At 44.3% G+C, this 24,867-nt stretch overlaps 1 protein-coding gene across 1 annotated transcript in view; it reads left to right on the top strand.

The window, feature by feature from the left end:
* LOC121548377 (ATP-binding cassette sub-family C member 12-like) overlaps positions 1-24,867 on the top strand; it is a gene marked incomplete at its 3' end in the record, with an annotated part of 63,994 nt that overhangs the window by 12,227 nt on the left and 26,900 nt on the right. The window contains 7 exon segments of the mRNA XM_045217182.1: positions 1,383-1,556; positions 9,109-9,256; positions 18,373-18,521; positions 20,524-20,631; positions 20,814-21,062; positions 22,567-22,638; positions 22,854-22,978. Coding sequence (XP_045073117.1) covers positions 1,383-1,556; positions 9,109-9,256; positions 18,373-18,521; positions 20,524-20,631; positions 20,814-21,062; positions 22,567-22,638; positions 22,854-22,978 — 1,025 coding nt within the window.

Here is a 24,867-nt window from a genome sequence, read left to right as displayed (position 1 = left end):
ATAAATACATTTTTATAGCTTCCAAAATATTAAAGATGGAGGCACAGTGGCTTCAACACAGCACCCCCTATCAATCATCTAGTGTATATATAAGTCACTGGTGCCAAGCCGGTAAGATGAAAATGGGCGTTTATACTGAAGCGTTGGTGGGACTTTTAAACATATTACCGCATTCGTGACTACCTCGGTTGGCTGAAATTAAAAGTACTGGCTTTGTTGCCGAGCAACACCTTTCAGACGCAGAGAAAAGCTGGGAAGAAGTATAACTCAATCTCTTCCAAATATGGTCTGTTTTCATAACTATATTAGAACAAACTAATATGTTTTGTACCATAATCTACAGTATAACTGAGGATGTTTTCTTCTCCCTGTCCAGGAACAAACCAAGTCATCTCTCTCTCTCCCCTCGCCCTCTCTCTCTCTCTCTCTCTCTCTCTCTCTCTCTCTCTCTCTCTCTCTCTCTCTCTCCTCTTTCTCTCTCCTCTTTCTCTCCCCACGCCCCCCTCTCTCTCTCTCTCTCTCTCTCTCTCCTCTTTCTCTCTCCTCTTTCTCTCCTCTCTCTCTCTCTCTCTCTCTCTCTCTCTCTCTCTCTCTCTCTCTCTCTCTCTCTCTATTTCTCCTCTCTCTCCTCTTTCTCTCCCCACGCCCCCCCTCTCCCTCCCCCTCTCTCTCTCTCTCTCTCTCTCCTCTTTCTCCCCCCCTCTCTCTCTCTCTCCTCTTTCTCTCTCCTCTTTCTCCCCCCCTCTCCCTCTCTCCCTCTCTCTCTCTCTCTCTCTCTCTCTCTCTCTCTCTCTCTCTCTCTCTCTCTCTCTCTCTATATATATATATTTCTCCTCTCTCTTCTCTCTCCTCTCTCTCTCTCTCTCTCTCTCTCTCTCTCTCTCCTCTTTCTCTCTCCTCCCACGCCCCCTCTCTCTCTCTCTCTCTCTCTCCTCCTCTCCTCTCTCTCTCTCTCTTCTCTCTCTCTCTCTCTCTCTCTCTCTATTTCTCCTCTCTCTCTCTCTCTCCTCTTTCTCTCTCCTCTTTCTCTCCCCACGCCCCCCTCTCCCTCCCCCCTCTCTCTCTCTCTCTCTCTCCTCTCTTTCTCTCTCCTCTCTCTCCCCCTCTCTCCCTCTCTCTATCTCTCTCTCTCTCTCTCTCTCTCTCTCTCTCTCTCTCTCTCTCTCTCTCTCTCTCTCTCTCTCTCTCTCTCTCTCTCTCTCTCTCTCTCTCTCTCTCTCTCTCTCTCTCTCTCTCTCTCTATTTCTCTCCTCTCTCCCCCTCTCTCTCTCCCTCTCTCTCTCTCTCTCTCTCTCTCTCTCTCTCTCCTCTTTCTCTCTCCCTCTTTCTCTCCCCACGCCCCCCTCCCCCCTCTCTCTCTCTCTCTCTCTCTCTCTCTCCAGATGATCAACGTGCTGACCAGTGATAGCTACAGGATGTTTGAGGCGGTGGTGTTTGGTACCTTTCTGCTGTGTATCCCCGTGCTGCTGACTGTCTGCATCATCTACGCCTGCTACACCCTGGGGTACACCGCCCTCATAGGAGTCTCTGTCTACCTCATATTCATCCCCATACAGGTACTAACCCTGACCCTCATAGGAGTCTCTGTCTACCTCATATTCATCCCCATCCAGGTACTAACCCTGACCCTCATAGGAGTCTCTGTCTACCTCATATTCATCCCCATCCAGGTACTAACCCTGACCCTCATAGGAGTCTCTGTCTACCTCATATTCATCCCCATACAGCTACTAACCCTGACCCTCATAGGAGTCTCTGTCTACCTCGTATTCATCCCCATCCAGGTACTAACCCTGGCCCTCATAGGAGTCTCTGTCTACCTCATATTCATCCCCATCCAGGTACTAACCCTGACCCTCATAGGAGTCTCTGTCTACCTCGTATTCATCCCCATCCAGGTACTAACCCTGACCCTCAAACCTCACTCTCCTCCTCACTTCACTCTTCTCCAGGCTGACTGCTGTTGTTGTTGTTGGATTGTCTGTAGTTTTTATGTTGTTGTGTTGTCTGTAGTTTACCATGGCCAGACTGACCAGTATGTTGTTGTGTTGTCTGTAGTTTAGCATGGCCAGACTGACCAGTATGTTGTTGTGTTGTCTGTAGTTTAGCATGGCCAGACTGACCAGTATGTTGTTGTGTTGTCTGTAGTTTAGCATGGCCAGACTGACCAGTATGTTGTTGTGTTGTCTGTAGTTTACCATGGCCAGACTGACCAGTATGTTGTTGTGTTGTCTGTAGTTTACCATGGCCAGACTGACCAGTATGTTGTTGTGTTGTCTGTAGTTTACCATGGCCAGACTGACCAGTATGTTGTTGTGTTGTCTGTAGTTGACCATGGCCAGACTGACCAGTATGTTGTTGTGTTGTCTGTAGTTTACCATGGCCAGACTGACCAGTATGTTGTTGTGTTGTCTGTAGTTTACCATGGCCAGACTGACCAGTATGTTGTTGTGTTGTCTGTAGTTTGCCATGGCCAGACTGACCAGTATGTTGTTGTGTTGTCTGTAGTTTACCATGGCCAGACTGACCAGTATGTTGTTGTGTTGTCTGTAGTTTACCATGGCCAGACTGACCAGTATGTTGTTGTGTTGTCTGTAGTTTACCATGGCCAGACTGACCAGTATGTTGTTGTGTTGTCTGTAGTTTGCCATGGCCAGACTGACCAGTATGTTGTTGTGTTGTCTGTAGTTTGCCATGGCCAGACTGACCAGTATGTTGTTGTGTTGTCTGTAGTTTACCATGGCCAGACTGACCAGTATGTTGTTGTGTTGTCTGTAGTTTACCATGGCCAGACTGACCAGTATGTTGTTGTGTTGTCTGTAGTTTGCCATGGCCAGACTGACCAGTATGTTGTTGTGTTGTCTGTAGTTTACCATGGCCAGACTGACCAGTATGTTGTTGTGTTGTCTGTAGTTGACCATGGCCAGACTGACCAGTATGTTGTTGTGTTGTCTGTAGTTTACCATGGCCAGACTGACCAGTATGTTGTTGTGTTGTCTGTAGTTTAGCATGGCCAGACTGACCAGTATGTTGTTGTGTTGTCTGTAGTTTGCCATGGCCAGACTGACCAGTATGTTGTTGTGTTGTCTGTAGTTTACCATGGCCAGACTGACCAGTATGTTGTTGTGTTGTCTGTAGTTTACCATGGCCAGACTGACCAGTATGTTGTTGTGTTGTCTGTAGTTTGCCATGGCCAGACTGACCAGTATGTTGTTGTGTTGTCTGTAGTTTACCATGGCCAGACTGACCAGTATGTTGTTGTGTTGTCTGTAGTTTACCATGGCCAGACTGACCAGTATGTTGTTGTGTTGTCTGTAGTTTACCATGGCCAGACTGACCAGTATGTTGTTGTGTTGTCTGTAGTTTACCATGGCCAGACTGACCAGTATGTTGTTGTGTTGTCTGTAGTTTACCTTGGCCAGACTGACCAGTATGTTGTTGTGTTGTCTGTAGTTTACCATGGCCAGACTGACTAGTAACTGTATGTTGTTGTGTTGTCTGTAGTTTACCATGGCCAGACTGACCAGTATGTTGTTGTGTTGTCTGTAGTTTGCCATGGCCAGACTGACCAGTATGTGGTTGTGTTGTCTGTAGTTTACCATGGCCAGACTGACCAGTATGTGGTTGTGTTGTCTGTAGTTTACCATGGCCAGACTGACCAGTATGTGGTTGTGTTGTCTGTAGTTTGCCATGGCCAGACTGACCAGTATGTGGTTGTGTTGTCTGTAGTTTACCATGGCCAGACTGACCAGTATGTGGTTGTGTTGTCTGTAGTTTACCATGGCCAGACTGACCAGTATGTTGTTGTGTTGTCTGTAGTTTAGCATGGCCAGACTGACCAGTATGTTGTTGTGTTGTCTGTAGTTTGCCATGGCCAGACTGACCAGTATGTTGTTGTGTTTTCTGTAGTTTACCATGGCCAGACTGACCAGTATGTTGTTGTGTTGTCTGTAGTTTGCCATGGCCAGACTGACCAGTATGTTGTTGTGTTGTCTGTAGTTTACCATGGCCAGACTGACCAGTATGTTGTTGTGTTGTCTGTAGTTTACCTTGGCCAGACTGACCAGTATGTTGTTGTGTTGTCTGTAGTTTACCATGGCCAGACTGACCAGTATGTTGTTGTGTTGTCTGTAGTTTACCATGGCCAGACTGACCAGTATGTTGTTGTGTTGTCTGTAGTTTACCATGGCCAGACTGACCAGTATGTTGTTGTGTTGTCTGTAGTTTACCTTGGCCAGACTGACCAGTATGTTGTTGTGTTGTCTGTAGTTTACCATGGCCAGACTGACTAGTAACTGTATGTTGTTGTGTTGTCTGTAGTTTAGCATGGCCAGACTGACCAGTATGTTGTTGTGTTGTCTGTAGTTTGCCATGGCCAGACTGACCAGTATGTTGTTGTGTTGTCTGTAGTTTAGCATGGCCAGACTGACCAGTATGTTGTTGTGTTGTCTGTAGTTTACCATGGCCAGACTGACCAGTATGTTGTTGTGTTGTCTGTAGTTTAGCATGGCCAGACTGACCAGTATGTTGTTGTGTTGTCTGTAGTTTACCATGGCCAGACTGACCAGTATGTTGTTGTGTTGTCTGTAGTTTAGCATGGCCAGACTGACCGGTATGTTGTTGTGTTGTCTGTAGTTTACCATGGCCAGACTGACCAGTATGTTGTTGTGTTGTCTGTAGTTTACCATGGCCAGACTGACCAGTATGTTGTTGTGTTGTCTGTAGTTTAGCATGGCCAGACTGACCGGTATGTTGTTGTGTTGTCTGTAGTTTACCATGGCCAGACTGACCAGTATGTTGTTGTGTTGTCTGTAGTTTACCATGGCCAGACTGACCAGTATGTTGTTGTGTTGTCTGTAGTTTGCCATGGCCAGACTGACCTGTATGTTGTTGTGTTGTCTGTAGTTTACCATGGCCAGACTGACCAGTATGTTGTTGTGTTGTCTGTAGTTTACCATGGCCAGACTGACCAGTATGTTGTTGTGTTGTCTGTAGTTTAGCATGGCCAGACTGACCAGTATGTTGTTGTGTTGTCTGTAGTTTGCCATGGCCAGACTGACCAGTATGTTGTTGTGTTGTCTGTAGTTTACCATGGCCAGACTGACCAGTATGTTGTTGTGTTGTCTGTAGTTTACCATGGCCAGACTGACCAGTATGTTGTTGTGTTGTCTGTAGTTTAGCATGGCCAGACTGACCAGTATGTTGTTGTGTTGTCTGTAGTTTAGCATGGCCAGACTGACCAGTATGTTGTTGTGTTGTCTGTAGTTTACCATGGCCAGACTGACTAGTAACTGTATGTTGTTGTGTTGTCTGTAGTTTACCATGGCCAGACTGACCAGTATGTTGTTGTGTTGTCTGTAGTTTACCATGGCCAGACTGACCAGTATGTTGTTGTGTTGTCTGTAGTTTGCCATGGCCAGACTGACCAGTATGTTGTTGTGTTGTCTGTAGTTTAGCATGGCCAGACTGACCAGTATGTTGTTGTGTTGTCTGTAGTTTACCATGGCCAGACTGACCAGTATGTTGTTGTGTTGTCTGTAGTTTACCATGGCCAGACTGACCAGTATGTTGTTGTGTTGTCTGTAGTTTACCATGGCCAGACTGACCAGTATGTTGTTGTGTTGTCTGTAGTTTACCATGGCCAGACTGACCAGTATGTTGTTGTGTTGTCTGTAGTTTACCATGGCCAGACTGACCAGTATGTTGTTGTGTTGTCTGTAGTTTACCATGGCCAGACTGACCAGTATGTTGTTGTGTTGTCTGTAGTTTACCATGGCCAGACTGACCAGTATGTTGTTGTGTTGTCTGTAGTTTACCATGGCCAGACTGACCAGTATGTTGTTGTGTTGTCTGTAGTTTGCCATGGCCAGACTGACCAGTATGTTGTTGTGTTGTCTGTAGTTTAGCATGGCCAGACTGACCAGTATGTTGTTGTGTTGTCTGTAGTTTACCATGGCCAGACTGACCAGTATGTTGTTGTGTTGTCTGTAGTTTAGCATGGCCAGACTGACCGGTATGTTGTTGTGTTGTCTGTAGTTTACCATGGCCAGACTGACCAGTATGTTGTTGTGTTGTCTGTAGTTTACCATGGCCAGACTGACCAGTATGTTGTTGTGTTGTCTGTAGTTTAGCATGGCCAGACTGACCGGTATGTTGTTGTGTTGTCTGTAGTTTACCATGGCCAGACTGACCAGTATGTTGTTGTGTTGTCTGTAGTTTACCATGGCCAGACTGACCAGTATGTTGTTGTGTTGTCTGTAGTTTGCCATGGCCAGACTGACCTGTATGTTGTTGTGTTGTCTGTAGTTTACCATGGCCAGACTGACCAGTATGTTGTTGTGTTGTCTGTAGTTTACCATGGCCAGACTGACCTGTATGTTGTTGTGTTGTCTGTAGTTTACCATGGCCAGACTGACCAGTATGTTGTTGTGTTGTCTGTAGTTTGCCATGGCCAGACTGACCAGTATGTTGTTGTGTTGTCTGTAGTTTAGCATGGCCAGACTGACCAGTGTGTTGTTGTGTTGTCTGTAGTTTACCATGGCCAGACTGACCAGTATGTTGTTGTGTTGTCTGTAGTTTAGCATGGCCAGACTGACCAGTGTGTTGTTGTGTTGTCTGTAGTTTAGCATGGCCAGACTGACCAGTATGTTGTTGTGTTGTCTGTAGTTTACCATGGCCAGACTGACTAGTAACTGTATGTTGTTGTGTTGTCTGTAGTTTACCATGGCCAGACTGACCAGTATGTTGTTGTGTTGTCTGTAGTTTACCATGGCCAGACTGACCAGTATGTTGTTGTGTTGTCTGTAGTTTGCCATGGCCAGACTGACCAGTATGTTGTTGTGTTGTCTGTAGTTTAGCATGGCCAGACTGACCAGTATGTTGTTGTGTTGTCTGTAGTTTACCATGGCCAGACTGACCAGTATGTTGTTGTGTTGTCTGTAGTTTACCATGGCCAGACTGACCAGTATGTTGTTGTGTTGTCTGTAGTTTACCATGGCCAGACTGACCAGTATGTTGTTGTGTTGTCTGTAGTTTACCATGGCCAGACTGACCAGTATGTTGTTGTGTTGTCTGTAGTTTACCATGGCCAGACTGACCAGTATGTTGTTGTGTTGTCTGTAGTTTACCATGGCCAGACTGACCAGTATGTTGTTGTGTTGTCTGTAGTTTACCATGGCCAGACTGACCAGTATGTTGTTGTGTTGTCTGTAGTTTACCATGGCCAGACTGACCAGTATGTTGTTGTGTTGTCTGTAGTTTGCCATGGCCAGACTGACCAGTATGTTGTTGTGTTGTCTGTAGTTTACCATGGCCAGACTGACCAGTATGTTGTTGTGTTGTCTGTAGTTTAGCATGGCCAGACTGACCAGTATGTTGTTGTGTTGTCTGTAGTTTGCCATGGCCAGACTGACCAGTATGTTGTTGTGTTGTCTGTAGTTTAGCATGGCCAGACTGACCAGTATGTTGTTGTGTTGTCTGTAGTTTGCCATGGCCAGACTGACCAGTATGTTGTTGTGTTGTCTGTAGTTTGCCATGGCCAGACTGACCAGTATGTTGTTGTGTTGTCTGTAGTTTAGCATGGCCAGACTGACCAGTATGTTGTTGTGTTGTCTGTAGTTTACCATGGCCAGACTGACCAGTATGTGGTTGTGTTGTCTGTAGTTTACCATGGCCAGACTGACCAGTATGTTGTTGTGTTGTCTGTAGTTTACCATGGCCAGACTGACCAGTATGTGGTTGTGTTGTCTGTAGTTTACCATGGCCAGACTGACCAGTATGTTGTTGTGTTGTCTGTAGTTTAGCATGGCCAGACTGACCAGTATGTTGTTGTGTTGTCTGTAGTTTGCCATGGCCAGACTGACCAGTATGTTGTTGTGTTGTCTGTAGTTTAGCATGGCCAGACTGACCAGTATGTTGTTGTGTTGTCTGTAGTTTGCCATGGCCAGACTGACCAGTATGTTGTTGTGTTGTCTGTAGTTTAGCATGGCCAGACTGACCAGTATGTTGTTGTGTTGTCTGTAGTTTGCCATGGCCAGACTGACCAGTATGTTGTTGTGTTGTCTGTAGTTTGCCATGGCCAGACTGACCAGTATGTTGTTGTGTTGTCTGTAGTTTACCATGGCCAGACTGACCAGTATGTTGTTGTGTTGTCTGTAGTTTACCATGGCCAGACTGACCAGTATGTTGTTGTGTTGTCTGTAGTTTGCCATGGCCAGACTGACCAGTATGTTGTTGTGTTGTCTGTAGTTTGCCATGGCCAGACTGACCAGTATGTTGTTGTGTTGTCTGTAGTTTAGCATGGCCAGACTGACCAGTATGTTGTTGTGTTGTCTGTAGTTTGCCATGGCCAGACTGACCAGTATGTTGTTGTGTTGTCTGTAGTTTACCATGGCCAGACTGACCAGTATGTTGTTGTGTTGTCTGTAGTTTAGCATGGCCAGACTGACCAGTATGTTGTTGTGTTGTCTGTAGTTTGCCATGGCCAGACTGACCAGTATGTTGTTGTGTTGTCTGTAGTTTAGCATGGCCAGACTGACCAGTATGTTGTTGTGTTGTCTGTAGTTTGCCATGGCCAGACTGACTAGTAACTGTATGTTGTTGTGTTGTCTGTAGTTTACCATGGCCAGACTGACCAGTATGTTGTTGTGTTGTCTGTAGTTTAGCATGGCCAGACTGACCAGTATGTTGTTGTGTTGTCTGTAGTTTACCATGGCCAGACTGACCAGTATGTTGTTGTGTTGTCTGTAGTTTACCATGGCCAGACTGACCAGTATGTTGTTGTGTTGTCTGTAGTTTAGCATGGCCAGACTGACCAGTATGTTGTTGTGTTGTCTGTAGTTTGCCATGGCCAGACTGACCAGTATGTTGTTGTGTTGTCTGTAGTTTGCCATGGCCAGACTGACCAGTATGTTGTTGTGTTGTCTGTAGTTTACCATGGCCAGACTGACCAGTATGTTGTTGTGTTGTCTGTAGTTTGCCATGGCCAGACTGACCAGTATGTTGTTGTGTTGTCTGTAGTTTACCATGGCCAGACTGACCAGTATGTTGTTGTGTTGTCTGTAGTTTACCATGGCCAGACTGACCAGTATGTTGTTGTGTTGTCTGTAGTTTGCCATGGCCAGACTGATCCAAGTGTTCAGGAGGAAAGCGGTGAGCGTCACAGACACTCGTGTCCGCACCATGAACGAGGTTCTCACCTGCATCAAACTCATCAAGATGTATGCCTGGGAGACCTCCTTCGAGAAGAAAATCACCGGTAAGGAAGAGTAGGGTCACCACAGGATGTTAAGAAGGTATCCTGAGAGGATACTGAACCGGTAAGGAAGAGTAGGGTCACCACAGGATGTTAAGAAGGTATCCCGAGAGGATACTGAACCGGTAAGGAAGAGTAGGGTCACCACAGGATGTTAAGAAGGTATCCCGAGAGGATACTGAACCGGTAAGGAAGAGTAGGGTCACCACAGGATGTTAAGAAGGTATCCTGAGAGGATACTGAACCGGTAAGGAAGAGTAGGGTCACCACAGGATGTTAAGAAGGTATCCCGAGAGGATACTGAACCGGTAAGGAAGAGTAGGGTCACCACAGGATGTTAAGAAGGTATCCCTGAGAGGATACTGAACCGGTAAGGAAGAGTAGGGTCACCACAGGATGTTAAGAAGGTATCCTGAGAGGATACTGAACCGGTAAGGAAGAGTAGGGTCACCACAGGATGTTAAGAAGGTATCCTGAGAGGATACTGAACCGGTAAGGAAGAGTAGGGTCACCACAGGATGTTAAGAAGGTATCCTGAGAGGATACTGAACCGGTAAGGAAGAGTAGGGTCACCACAGGATGTTAAGAAGGTATCCTGAGAGGATACTGAACCGGTAAGGAAGAGTAGGGTCACCACAGGATGTTAAGAAGGTATCCTGAGAGGATACTGAACCGGTAAGGAAGAGTAGGGTCACCACAGGATGTTAAGAAGGTATCCTGAGAGGATACTGAACCGGTAAGGAAGAGTAGGGTCACCACAGGATGTTAAGAAGGTATCCTGAGAGGATACTGAACCGGTAAGGAAGAGTAGGGTCACCACAGGATGTTAAGAAGGTATCCTGAGAGGATACTGAACCGGTAAGGAAGAGTAGGGTCACCACAGGATGTTAAGAAGGTATCCTGAGAGGATACTGAACCGGTAAGGAAGAGTAGGGTCACCACAGGATGTTAAGAAGGTATCCTGAGAGGATACTGAACCGGTAAGGAAGAGTAGGGTCACCACAGGATGTTAAGAAGGTATCCCGAGAGGATACTGAACCGGTAAGGAAGAGTAGGGTCACCACAGGATGTTAAGAAGGTATCCCGAGAGGATACTGAACCGGTAAGGAAGAGTAGGGTCACCACAGGATGTTAAGAAGGTATCCTGAGAGGATACTGAACCGGTAAGGAAGAGTAGGGTCACCACAGGATGTTAAGAAGGTATCCCGAGAGGATACTGAACCGGTAAGGAAGAGTAGGGTCACCACAGGATGTTAAGAAGGTATCCCGAGAGGATACTGAACCGGTAAGGAAGAGTAGGGTCACCACAGGATGTTAAGAAGGTATCCCGAGAGGATACTGAACCGGTAAGGAAGAGTAGGGTCACCACAGGATGTTAAGAAGGTATCCCGAGAGGATACTGAACCGGTAAGGAAGAGTAGGGTCACCACAGGATGTTAAGAAGGTATCCTGAGAGGATACTGAACCGGTAAGGAAGAGTAGGGTCACCACAGGATGTTAAGAAGGTATCCTGAGAGGATACTGAACCGGTAAGGAAGAGTAGGGTCACCACAGGATGTTAAGAAGGTATCCCTGAGAGGATACTGAACCGGTAAGGAAGAGTAGGGTCACCACAGGATGTTAAGAAGGTATCCCGAGAGGATACTGAACCGGTAAGGAAGAGTAGGGTCACCACAGGATGTTAAGAAGGTATCCTGAGAGGATACTGAACCGGTAAGGAAGAGTAGGGTCACCACAGGATGTTAAGAAGGTATCCTGAGAGGATACTGAACCGGTAAGGAAGAGTAGGGTCACCACAGGATGTTAAGAAGGTATCCCGAGAGGATACTGAACCGGTAAGGAAGAGTAGGGTCACCACAGGATGTTAAGAAGGTATCCTGAGAGGATACTGAACCGGTAAGGAAGAGTAGGGTCACCACAGGATGTTAAGAAGGTATCCTGAGAGGATACTGAACCGGTAAGGAAGAGTAGGGTCACCACAGGATGTTAAGAAGGTATCCTGAGAGGATACTGAACCGGTAAGGAAGAGTAGGGTCACCACAGGATGTTAAGAAGGTATCCTGAGAGGATACTGAACCGGTAAGGAAGAGTAGGGTCACCACAGGATGTTAAGAAGGTATCCTGAGAGGATACTGAACCGGTAAGGAAGAGTAGGGTCACCACAGGATGTTAAGAAGGTATCCTGAGAGGATACCAAAGGTGTTTATTGGCCAATTACAATGTACTGATAATATACACAATGCAAGTCATAGGGCCTTATCAAGACATTGATTTATTGATTGATTAAATACATTTTCTTTTTTATCCTACAGATCTACACAACCTAATCCACATTTTCTTAAGTGAAAGAAAGTTTTAGAAAATGTTCCACAAAAATTAATGAAATAAAAATAAATATCAGAGTTAATACTTGGTGTAAGCACCTTTGGCAGCCAAATCTGCACAACTCTTAGGGAAACATATATTCATTGTTTTCGTCACAATTTCTCAAACTCTGTATATTTGGTCGGGAATCATTGATGGACAGCGATATTTAAACCTTGTCTCTGCAGTGTCTTTTTTGAGAAGATTTAAGTCAGAACTGAGACTAGAACAGGCAACACCTCTTGGAAAGCCGTTCTGATGTGTATTCTGCATAAAGACGTGTGTAATTGTCCCGCAGAAAAATACAACCCTATTCCCAGGGTCTAGTTTTCAGAAGACTGAGGCAGGTTCCCCTCTTAACTTTTTACCTGGGCTTTGCTTCTTGCATATTCATAACATGATGCTGCCACCACAATACAGAGGGATCAACAACAGTGCATTCACTGCATTTTACTGGCCTGTATAACAAAGTGCAAAAAAGAAGCCGGTGTAAAAAAAAAAAATCCACTCCAAATCATCCATTCTGTTAGCAACAAGGCTGTTAAATAATACTGCAAGGCAACACTGCAAATACATTACATTAAAAACTACAGGGATGGGTCAAATCCAATACAACCAACACAGAGTGGTGGCAGCATCATGTTATGGGTATGCTTGTCATCGGCAGGAACTGGGGAGTTTGTCAGGATCAAAAGAAATATGAAAGGAGCAAAGCCCAGGCAGAGAGTTAGAGGGAAATCTGCCTCAGTCTTCTGAAAACTAGACCCTGGGATAGTTTTATTTTTCAGCAAGACAATAACACACATTTTTAATGAAAAAGACTCACCAGAATGGCTTTCCGAGAGGTGTTGAGTGTTGTTGAGTGGTCTAGTCTCAGTCCTGAAGTAAATTTGCTTGAAAATCAGACAGTTTGAACTTCTACTTCTAAAAATCCACCTTTCCAGAAATAAGTCTCTCACTGTTGCCGCTTGCTACAGACCCCCCTCAGCCCCCAGCTGTGCCCTGGACACCATATGTGAATTGATTGCCCCCCATTTATCCTCAGAGTTCGTACTGCTTGGTGACCTAAATTGGGATATGCTTAACACCCCGGCCAACCTACAATCCAAACTAGATGCCCTCAATCTCACACAAATTATCAAGGAACCTACCAGGTACAACCCTAAATCCGTAAACATGGGTACCCTCATAGATATCATCCTGACTAACTTACCCTCTAAATACACCTCTGCTGTCTTCAACCAGGATCTCAGCGATCACTGCCTTATTGCCTGCGTCCGTAACGGGTCCGCGGTCAAACGACCACCCCTCATCACTGTCAAACGCTCCCTAAAACACTTTAGCGAGCAGGCCTTCCTAATTGTCCTGGCCCAGGTATCCTGGATGGATATCGATCTCATTCCGTCAGTAGAGGATGCCTGGTTGTTCTTTAAAAGTAATTTCCTCTCAATCTTAAATAAGCATGCCCCATTCAAAAAATACAGAACTAAGAACAGATATAGCCCCTGGTTCTCCTCAGACTTGACTGCCCTTGACCAGCACAAAAACATCCTGTGGCGTACTGCATTAGCATCGAATAGCCCCCGTGATATGCAACTTTTCAGGGAAGTTAGGAACCAATATACACAAGCAGTTAGGAAAGCAAAGGCTAGCTTTTTCAAACATCCTGTAGCACTAACTCCAAAAAGTTTTGGGACACTGTAAAGTCCATGGAGAATAAGAGCACCTCCTCCCAGCTGCCCACTGCACTGAGGCTAGGAAACATTATCACCACCGATAAATCTACAATAATCAAGAATTTCAACAAGCATTTTGCTACGGCTGGCCATGCTTTCCACCTGGCTACAACTACCCAGGCCACCAGCTCTGCACCCTCCGATGCAACTTGCCCATGCCCCCCCCCGCTTCTCCTTCACACAAATTCAGACAGCTGATGTTCTGAAAGAGCTGCAAAATCTGGACCCCTACAAATCAGCTGGGCTAGACAATCTGGACCCTTTCTTTCTAAAACTAGCCGCCGAAATTGTCGCAACCCCTATTACTAGCCTGTTCAACCTCTCTTTCGTAACGTCTGAGATCCCCAGAGATTGGAAAGCTGCCGTGGTCATCCCCCTCTTCAAAGGGGGTGACACTCTAGATCCAAACTGTTACAGACCTATATCCATCCTGCCCTGCCTTTCGAAAGTTTTTGAAAGCCAAGTTAACAAACAGATCACCGACCATTTCGAATCCCACTGTACCTTCTCCGCTATGCAATCTGGTTTCCGAGCTGGTCATGGGTGCACCTCAGCCACGCTCAAGGTCCTAAACGATATTATAACCGCGATCGATAATAGACAGTACTGTGCAGCCGTCTTCATCGACCTGGCCAAGGCTTTCGACTGTCAACCACCGCATTCTTATTGGCAGACTAAATAGCCTTGGTTTCTCAAATGACTGCCTCGCCTGGTTCACCAACTACTTCTCAGATAGAGTTCAATGTGTCAAATCGGAGGGCCTGTTGTCTGGACCTCTGGCAGTCTCTATGGGGGTGCCACAGGGTTCAATTCTTGGGCCGACTCTTTTCTCTGTGTATATCAATGATGTCGCTCTTGCTGCTGGTGACTCTCAGATCCACTTCTACGCAGACGACACAATTTTGTATACATTTGGCTCTTCATTGGATACTGTGTTAACAAACCTCCAAACAAGCTTCAATGCCATACAACACTCCTTCCGTAGCCTCCAACTGCTCTTAAACGCTAGTAAAACTAAATGCATGCTCTTCAATCGAACGCTGCTGGCACCCGCCCACCCAACTAGATTCACAACTCTCGACGGGTCTGACCTAGAGTATGTGGACAACTACAAATACCTAGGTGTCTGATTAGACTGTAAACTCTCCTTCCAGACTCACATTAAGCATCTCCAATCCAAAGTTAAATCTAGAATCGGCTTCCTATTTCGCAACAAAGCCTCCTTCACTCATGCTGCCAAACATGCCCTCGTAAAACGGACTATCCTACCGATCCTTGACTTCGGCGATGTCATTTACAAAATAGCTTCCAACACTCTACTCAGCAAATTGGATGTAGTCTATCACAGTGCCATCCGTTTTGTCTCCAAAGCCCCATACACTACCCACCACTGTGACCTGTACGCTCTCGTTGGCTGGCCCTCACTACATATTCGTAGCCAAACTCACTGGCTCCAGGCCATCTATAAATCACTGCTAGGCAAATCCCTGCCTTATCTTAGATCATTGGTCACCATAGCAACACCCACCCGTAGTATGCGCTCCAGCAGGTATATCTCACTGGTCATCCCCAAAGCCAACACCTCCTTTGGCCGCCATTCCTTCCAGTTCTCTGCTGCCAATGACTGGAACGAATTGCAAAAATCTCTGCAGCTTACCGATCACTGCACCTGTACACAGCCCATCTGTAATTAGCCCACCCAACTACCTCATCCCTATATTGTTATTTATTTTGCTCTTTTGCACCCCAGTATACCCTCTATCTAGTTCACTACTTCTGCCCCAGCACACTATACCCTCTATCTAGTTCACTACTTCTGCCCCAGCACACTATACCCTCTATATGTCACGATCGTCAAAAGGAGCAGACCAAAGCGCAGCGGGTTGAGCGTACATACTTTATTTGTACTGCACACGACACAAAAACAATAAACAACGATCAATGAAGTCCACAGTGACACGACTGAAACGGAAACAAAAACCCACAAAACAATGTGAAAACACACAGTTTAAATATGGCTCCCAATCAGAGATAACGAGCCGACAGCTGACACTCGTTACCTCCGATTGGGAGTCATATGACTAAATCAAGAACACCAAACCCAAACACAGAAATGAACAAACCAGAAATACCCAACATAGAAATACACCCAAAATGAAAATGAACAACCCTGGCTCAAATATCAAAGTCCATGGAGCCAGAGTGTCACACTACCTCATCCCCATATTGTTATTTATTTTGCTCATTTGCACCCCAGTATCTATTTGCACATCATCTCTTGCACATCTATCATTCCAGTGTTAATACTAATTGTAATTATTTTGCACTATGGCCTATTTATTGCCTTACCTCCATAACTTGCTACATTTGCACACACTGTATATATATTTTCTGTTGTATTTTTGACTTTATGTTTTGTTTTACCCCATATGTAACTCTGTGTTGTTGTTTTTATCGCACTGCTTTGCTTTATCTTGGCCAGGTCGCAGTTGTAAATGAGAACTTGTTCTCAACTGGCTTACCTGGTTAAATAAAGGTGGGATTATTATTTTTTTTTTATAACATTGCTGTCCATCAATGATTCCCAACCAACTGTAATGAGCTTGAGCAATTGTGACGAAAACAATGAATATGTAAGAGAGTTAAAAGTTGTGCAACGTCGGTAGGATCTTATTCCAAATGATTCACATCTGTAATGGCTGCCAAAGGTGCTTCCACTCAGTGGGGTGGAGACTTATCCAATTATGATATTTCATTCTTTGTGGATAATTTTCTAGAACTTTCAATTTGAAAATGTGGAGTAGGATGTGTAGATCTGTACAGTACCAGTCAAAGGTTTGGACACACCTCCTCATTCAAGGGTTTTTCTTTATTTTTACTATTTTTTACATTGTACATTAATAGTGAAGATATCAAAACTATGAAATAACACATATGGTATCATATAATAACTAAAGAAGTGTTAAACAAATCAAAATATATTTTATATTTGAGATTCTTCAAATAGCCACCCTTTGCCTTGATGACAGCTTTGCACACTCTTGGCATTCTCTCAACCAGCTTCACCTGGAATGCTTTTTCAACAGTCTTGAAGGAGTTCCCACAAAATGCTGAGCACTTGTTGGCTGCTTTTCCTTCACTCTGCGGTCCGACTCATCCCAAACCATCTCAATTGGGTTGAGGTCGGGGGATTGTGGAGACCAGGTCATCTGATGCAGCACTCCTTGGTAAAATAGCCCTTACACAGTCTGGTGGTGATGTTGAGATGTGTCTGTTACTTGAACTCTGTGAAGCAGTTATTTGGGCTGCAATTGGGGCTGCAATCTGAGGCTGGTAACTCTAATGAACTTATCCTCTGCAGCAGAGGTAACTCTGGGTCTTCCATTCTTGTGGCGGTCCTCATGAGAGCCAGTTTTCATCACAGTTTTTGCGACTGCACTTGAAGAAACTTTCAAAGTTCTTGACATTTTCCATATTGACTGACCTTCATGTCTTAAAGTAATGATGGACAGTCGTTTCTCTTTGCTTATTTGAGCTGTTCTTTCCATAGTATGGACTTGATCTTTTACCAAATGGGGCTATCTTCTGTATACCACCCCTACCTTGTCACAACACAACAGATTGGCTCAAATGCATTAAGAAGGAAATAAATTCCACAAATTAACTTTTAAGAAGGCACACCTGTTAATTGAAATGCATTCCAGGTGACTACCTCATGAAGCTGGTTGAAAGAATGCCAAGAGTGTGCAAAGCTGTCATCAAGGCAAAGGGTGGCTATTTGAAGAATCTCAAATATAAAATACATTTTGATTTGTTTAACACTTTTCTTGGTTACTACATGATTCCATATGTGTTATTTCATAGTTTTGATGTCTTCACTATTATTCTACAATGTAAAAAATAGTTTAAAATTAAGAAAAACCCTTGAATGAGGAGGTGTGTCCAAACTTTTGACTGGAAGTGTAATGTGAAGGCAGAAAAATTGGGGAAAAAAGGTTTGAGGGGGTGTAGACTTTCTATAGGCACAGTACATATTATTATATATTTATTATATATAAACAGTACATATTATGATATATGTATTATATATACACAGTACATATTATGATATATGTATTATATATACACAGTACATATTATGATATATGTATTATATATACACAGTACATATTATTATATACATATTATATATACACAGTACATATTATTATATATGTATTATATATACACAGTACATATTATGATATATGTATTATATATACACAGTACATATTATGATATACGTATTATATATACACAGTACATATTATGATATATGTATTATATATACACAGTACATATTATGATATATGTATTATATATACACAGTACATATTATTATATACGTATTATATATACACAGTACATATTATGATATATGTATTATATATACACAGTACATATTATTATATACGTATTATATATACACAGTACATATTATTATATATGTATTATATATACACAGTACATATTATTATATATGTATTATATATACACAGTACATATTATGATATATGTATTATATATACACAGTACATATTATGATATATGTATTATATATACACAGTACATATTATGATATATGTATTATATATACACAGTACATGCTAGTATATTATTATAACATTTGGTAGAACATCTGTTATTAATACTCTGTTTATTAGAGTGCCGTGCACACAGATACAGTGTGAACTCCATGTGTGTTTGTACGTAGTGCACTATAAAGGGAATAGGGTGCCATTTGGGAGGCAGGTAGCTTAGTGGTTAAGAGCGTTGGGCCAGTAACCGAAAGGTCGCTGGTTCTAATCCCCGAGCACGCTAGGTGAAAAATGTGTCGATGTGCCCTTGAGCAAGGCACTTAACCCTAATTGCTCCTGTAAATCGCTCTGGATAAGAGCGTCTGCTAAATGATGTAAAATGTAATGTAAAATGTAAATTTGGGACGCAGACCATATCTGCCCTCCTGTGTTTCCCCATCAGACATCAGGAAGAATGAGAAGCAGCTGCTGGAGACGGCCGGCTACACCCAGAGTATTAACTCCTCCATCACAACCATCATCCCCACCCTGGCAACCATCCTCACCTTCGTAGTCCACACCCTGCTGGGTCTGCCCCTCGGCACCTCTGAAGTGAGTAGTATACCTAATCCCTAGTCCTAATCCCTAGATCAGTCCCTACACCCAAACGAGGGCATTGCGTTCATCCACCTCTGGCCTGCTGGCCCCCCTACCTCTACGGAAGCACAGTTCCCGCTCAGCCCAGTCAAAACTGTTCGCTGCTCTGGCACCCCAATGGTGGAACAAGCTCCCTCACGACGCCAGGACAGCGGAGTCACTCACCACCTTCCGGAGACACTTGAAACCCCACCTCTTTAAGGAATACCTGGGATAGGATAAAGTAATCCTTCAACCCCCCCCCAAAAAAAACATATTGTAAAGTGGTTATCCCACTGGCTATAAGGTGAATGCACCAATTTGTAAGTCGCTCTGGATAAGAGCGTCTGCTAAATGACGTAAATGTAAATGTGAATGTAGTCCTAATCCCTAGTCCTAATCCCTAGTCCTACTCCCTAGTCCTAATACCTAGTCCTACTCCCTAGTCCTAATACCTAGTCCCACTCCCTAGTCCTAATACCTAGTCCTAATCCCTAGTCCTAATCCCTAGTCCTAACACCCTGCTGGGCCTGCCCCTCATCACCTCTGAAGTGAGTAGTATCTAATGCCTATAGTCTTTAGCTCATAGGGCTAACATAGTCTAGTCATAGTCAGTAGTATACCTAATGCATAGTCCTAATAACATATTAGTCAGCTGTGAGTAGTACCTAATGCCTAGGCTTTAGCTCAGCAGGCTAACATAGTCAGCAGTGAGTAGTACCTAATGAAAGGCCTTTAGCTCAGAGGGCTAACATAGTCCGCTGTGAGTAGTGCCTAGTCTTTAGCTCAGAGGGCTAACATAGTCAGCTGTGAGTAGTGCCTAGTCTTTAGCTCAGAGGGCTAACATAGTCAGCTGTGAGTAGTGCCTAGTTTTTAGCTCAGAGGGCTAACATAGTCAGCTGTGAGTAGTACGTAATGCCTAGTCTTTAGCTCAGCAGGCTAACATAGTCAGCAGTGAGTGGTACCTAATGCCTAGGCTTTAGCTCAGCAGGCTAACATAGTCCGATGTGAGTAGTACCTAATGCCTAGGCTTTAGCTCAGAGGGCTAACATAGTCAGCTGTGAGTAGTACCTAATGAAAGGCCTTTAGCTCAGCAGGCTAACATAGTCCGCTGTGAGTAGTATCTAATGAAAGGCCTTTAGCTCAGAGGGCTAACATAGTCAGCTGTGAGTAGTACCTAATGAAAGGCCTTTAGCTCAGAGGGCTAACCGTCTTGTGGTGTGTACTGTACTTTAAAGTCATGTCTCTTACTGTGTTTTTACCAGGCTGTTACCATATTACCATCTTGTTTTTACCAGGCTGTTACCATCATTACCATCTTGTTTTTACCAGGCTGTTACCATCATTACCATCTTGTTTTTACCAGGCTGTTACCATCATTACCATCTTGTTTTTACCAGGCTGTTACCATCATTACTATCTTGTTTTTACCAGGCTGTTACCATCATTACCATCTTGTTTTTACCAGGCTGTTACCATCACTACCATCTTGTTTTTACCAGGCTGTTACCATCACTACCATCTTGTTTTTACCAGGCTGTTACCATCATTACCATCTTGTTTTTACCAGGCTGTTACCATCACTACCATCTTGTTTTTACCAGGCTGTTACCATCATTACCATCTTGTTTTTACCAGACTGTTACCATCACTACCATCTTGTTTTTACCAGGCTGTTACCATCATTACCATCTTGTTTTTACCAGACTGTTACCATCACTACCATCTTGTTTTTACCAGGCTGTTACCATCACTACCATCTTGTTTTTACCAGGCTTTTACCATCATTACCATCTTGTTTTTACCAGGCTGTTACCATCATTACCATCTTGTTTTTACCAGACTGTTGCCATCACTACCATCTTGTTTTTACCAGGCTGTTACCATCACTACCATCTTGTTTTTACCAGGCTTTTACCATCACTACCATCTTGTTTTTACCAGGCTGTTACCATCACTACCATCTTGTTTTTACCAGGCTTTTACCATCATCGCCATCTTTAACTCCATGCGGTTCTCCCTGGGTTTGCTGCCGTTCTCTGTCAAAGCCCTAGCTGAGGGACAGGTATCGCTAGCCCGGCTAAAGGTGAGACTCCTCTCCTCTCCTTTAAACATTGGTAATCAACAACTTCATCCACTTACTGAAGGTCATGAAGCACATATATCGTTTTCTGTTATTAGTCTGTTTATAACATGAAGATAAGCTCTGTGTGTTTACTGTGTGTGTGTTTGTATACTCTGTATGTGTGTGTGTGTGTGTGTGTGTAGAAACTGCTGATGACACAGAACCCGGAGTCGTACCTGGTCCAGAGACATGGGTCCCTCTCGGCCCTGGTCATGGAGAAGGCAACATTCACCTGGGCCAGGCCTGAAGAACAGACTACCACTACAGCACCAAACACCACATCCTCTCTGAAGGGAGGCAAGGTGGAACCACAGGGCCAGAATGGGACTCACACACCGGGCAAGACCGAGGTCATGCCCACCCTGAGAAACATCTCCTTTAACCTGCCTAAGGTAGGTGCTGGTAGGGTTTAGGTTATATAGGGGGTTTTGATTGGGTTAGAGGGGATAGGTCGGGGGCTGGATTAGCTTGGGTTTAGGGAAGCAACATTTCAGTAAATCTTCCAAAATTCTCAGGTTTTTCATTCATCCCAGTTGGAAGATTCCTAGAAACATCAGGGAATAAGCAGGATATCCGGAATTTTGGGAAAGTTACTAGAGTTATCTGGGGTTAGATGGGGTGAGCAGGGGTCAGAGTTAAATGGAGTTCGATGGGGTAAGCAGGGTCAAAATTAGGTGGGATAAGCAGGGATCAGAGTTAGATGGGGTTAACCGGGGTCAGAGTTAGATGGGGTTAACAGGGGTCAGTTAGATGGGGTTAACAGGGATCAGAGTTAGATGGGGTTAACCGGGGTCAGAGTTAGATGGGGTTAACAGGGGTCAGTTAGATGGGGTTAACAGGGATCAGAGTTAGATGGGGTTAACCGGGGTCAGAGTTAGATGGGGTTAACAGGGGTCAGAGTTAGATGGGGTTAACAGGGGTCAAAATTAGGTGGGATAAGCAGGGATCAGAGTTAGATGGGGTTAACCGGGGTCAGAGTTAGATGGGGTTAACAGGGGTCAGTTAGATGGGGTTAACAGGGGTCAGAGTTAGATGGGGTTAACAGGGGTCAGAGTTAGATGGGGTTAACAGGGGTCAGAGTTAGATGGGGTTCACAGGGGTCAGAGTTAGATGGGGTTAACAGGGGTCAGAGTTAGATGGGGTTAACAGGGGTCAGAGTTAGATGGGGTTAACAGGGGTCAGAGTTAGATGGGGTTAACAGGGGTCAGAGTTAGATGGGGTTAACAGGGGTCAGAGTTAGAGGGGGTTAACCGGGGTCAGAGTTAGATGGGGTTAACAGGGGTCAGAGTTAGATGGGGTTAACAGGGGTCAGAGTTAGATGGGGTTAACAGGGGTCAGAGTTAGATGGGGTTAACAGGGGTCAGAGTTAGATGGGGTTAACAGGGGTCAGAGTTAGATGGGGTTAACAGGGGTCAGAGTTAGATGGGGTTAACAGGGGTCAGAGTTAGATGGGGTTAACGGGTCAGAGTTAGATGGGGTTAACAGGGGTCAGAGTTAGATGGGGTTAACAGGGGTCAGAGTTAGATGGGGTTAACAGGGGTCAGAGTTAGATGGGGTTAACAGGGGTCAGAGTTAGATGGGGTTAACAGGGGTCAGAGTTAGATGGGGTTAACAGGGGTCAGAGTTAGATGGGGTTAACAGGGGTCAGAGTTAGATGGGGTTAACAGGGGTCAGAGTTAGATGGGGTTAACAGGGGTCAGAGTTAGATGGGGTTAACAGGGGTCAGAGTTAGATGGGGTTAACAGGGGTCAGAGTTAGATGGGGTTAACAGGGGTCAGAGTTAGATGGGGTTAACAGGGGTCAGAGTTAGATGGGGTTAACAGGGGTCAGAGTTAGATGGGGTTAGAAGAGTCTGGTATTAGATGATTGATTACTGATGACTGTTTGACTTTTTAGGGAAACCTGCTTGGTATCTGTGGCAACGTGGGAAGCGGGAAGACATCGCTGATATCAAGCATCTTAGAACAGGTTGGTTGAAAGTGTTTGTTACCATTTATCAGTTAAAGGCTCAAATATATAAACAATACATGCACATAGAATAAATGAAAATTGGCAGACATCGTAAAAACGAATTGTCCCGTCCAAAGATTCATCCAAAAAACAACGGTATTAAATAATGTTTTGTGTTGCTTGATGTACATCACAACATCTGAATATGATATATGATGTGCTCCCTACCCAAGATGCACCTGCAGCAGGGTTTGGTCACAGCAGACGGAGCGTTTGCCTACGTTTCCCAGCAGGCCTGGATCTTCCACGGTACGGTACGAGACAACATCTTGATGGGAGAACCCTTCAACCAGACCAGGTAATGTTACTATGGTCTGTTCATCTGTTTTACCTGGCCAGGTAACGTTACTATGGTCTGTTCATCTGTTTTACCTGGCCAGGTAATGTTACTATGGTCTGTTCATCTGTTTTACCTGGCCAGGTAATGTTACTATGGTCTGTTCATCTGTTTTACCTGACCAGGTAATGTTACTATGGTCTGTTCATCTGTTTTACCTGGCCAGGTAATGTTACTATGGTCTGTTCATCTGTTTTACCTGACCAGGTAATGTTACTATGGTCTGTTCATCTGTTTAACCTTGCCAGGTAATGTTACTATGGTCTGTTCATCTGTTTTACCTGGCCAGGTAATGTTACTATGGTCTGTTCATCTGTTTTACCTGGCCAGGTAATGTTACTATGGTCTGTTCGTCTGTTTTACCTGGCCAGGTAATGTTACTATGGTCTGTTCATCTGTTTTACCTGGCCAGGTAATGTTACTATGGTCTGTTCATCTGTTTTACCTGACCAGGTAATGTTACTATGGTCTGTTCATCTGTTTTACCTGGCCAGGTAATGTTACTATGGTCTGTTCATCTGTTTTACCTGACCAGGTAATGTTACTATGGTCTGTTCATCTGTTTAACCTTGCCAGGTAATGTTACTATGGTCTGTTCATCTGTTTTACCTGGCCAGGTAATGTTACTATGGTCTGTTCATCTGTTTTACCTGGCCAGGTAATGTTACTATGGTCTGTTCGTCTGTTTTACCTGGCCAGGTATGTTACTATGGTCTGTTCATCTGTTTTACCTGGCCAGGTAATGTTACTATGGTCTGTTCATCTGTTTTACCTGGCCAGGTAATGTTACTATGGTCTGTTCATCTGTTTTACCTGGCCAGGTAATGTTACTATGGTCTGTTCATCTTGTTTTACCTGGCCAGGTAATGTTACTATGGTCTGTTCATCTGTTTTACCTGGCCAGGTAATGTTACTATGGTCTGTTCATCTGTTTTACCTGGCCAGGTAATGTTACTATGGTCTGTTCATCTGTTTTACCTGGCCAGGTAATGTTACTATGGTCTGTTCATCTGTTTTACCTGGCCAGGTAATGTTACTATGGTCTGTTCATCTTGTTTTACCTGGCCAGGTAATGTTACTATGGTCTGTTCATCTGTTTTACCTGACCAGGTAATGTTACTATGGTCTGTTCATCTGTTTTACCTGGCCAGGTAATGTTACTATGGTCTGTTCATCTGTTTTACCTGGCCAGGTAATGTTACTATGGTCTGTTCACCTGTTTTACCTGGCCAGGTAATGTTACTATGGTCTGTTCATCTGTTTTACCTGGCCAGGTAATGTTACTATGGTCTGTTCACCTGTTTTACCTGACCAGGTAATGTTACTATGGTCTGTTCATCAGTTTTACCTGGCCAGGTAATGTTACTATGGTCTGTTCACCTGTTTTACCTGGCCAGGTAATGTTACTATGGTCTGTTCTCCTTGACTTTACCTGACCAGGTAATATGGGAGGCAGGTAGCTTAGTGGGTAAGAGTGTAGTGCCAGTAACCGAAAGGTCGCTGGTTCTAATCCCAGAGCTGACTAGGTGAAAAATCTGTCGATGTGCCCTTGAGCAAGGCACTTAACCCTAATTGCTCCTGTAAGTTGCTCTGGATAAGAGCGTCTGCTAAAGGTGATGTTACTATGGTCTGTTCACCTTTACCTGCCAGGTGAATATCAATACATTATGTACAGAATCTGTAACTGGGTTCACTCCAGGTAGAGGGCGTTCCATGACAATAAAGACATTGTGGTCATCTAAGGATCTCAATCTTTTCATTGGTCTAACAAACTTACCTCTTTAACAAGCTCCCTAAAGCAGTATCTCTAGGAGACAGTGGTTTATGGACCTGGCCTGCTTCAGACTACT

Source organism: Coregonus clupeaformis, unplaced genomic scaffold (assembly GCF_020615455.1).
Source record: "Coregonus clupeaformis isolate EN_2021a unplaced genomic scaffold, ASM2061545v1 scaf0957, whole genome shotgun sequence".
In the NCBI taxonomy this organism is placed as follows: domain Eukaryota; kingdom Metazoa; phylum Chordata; class Actinopteri; order Salmoniformes; family Salmonidae; genus Coregonus; species Coregonus clupeaformis.
This window is presented reverse-complemented; position numbering and strand designations above follow the sequence as displayed.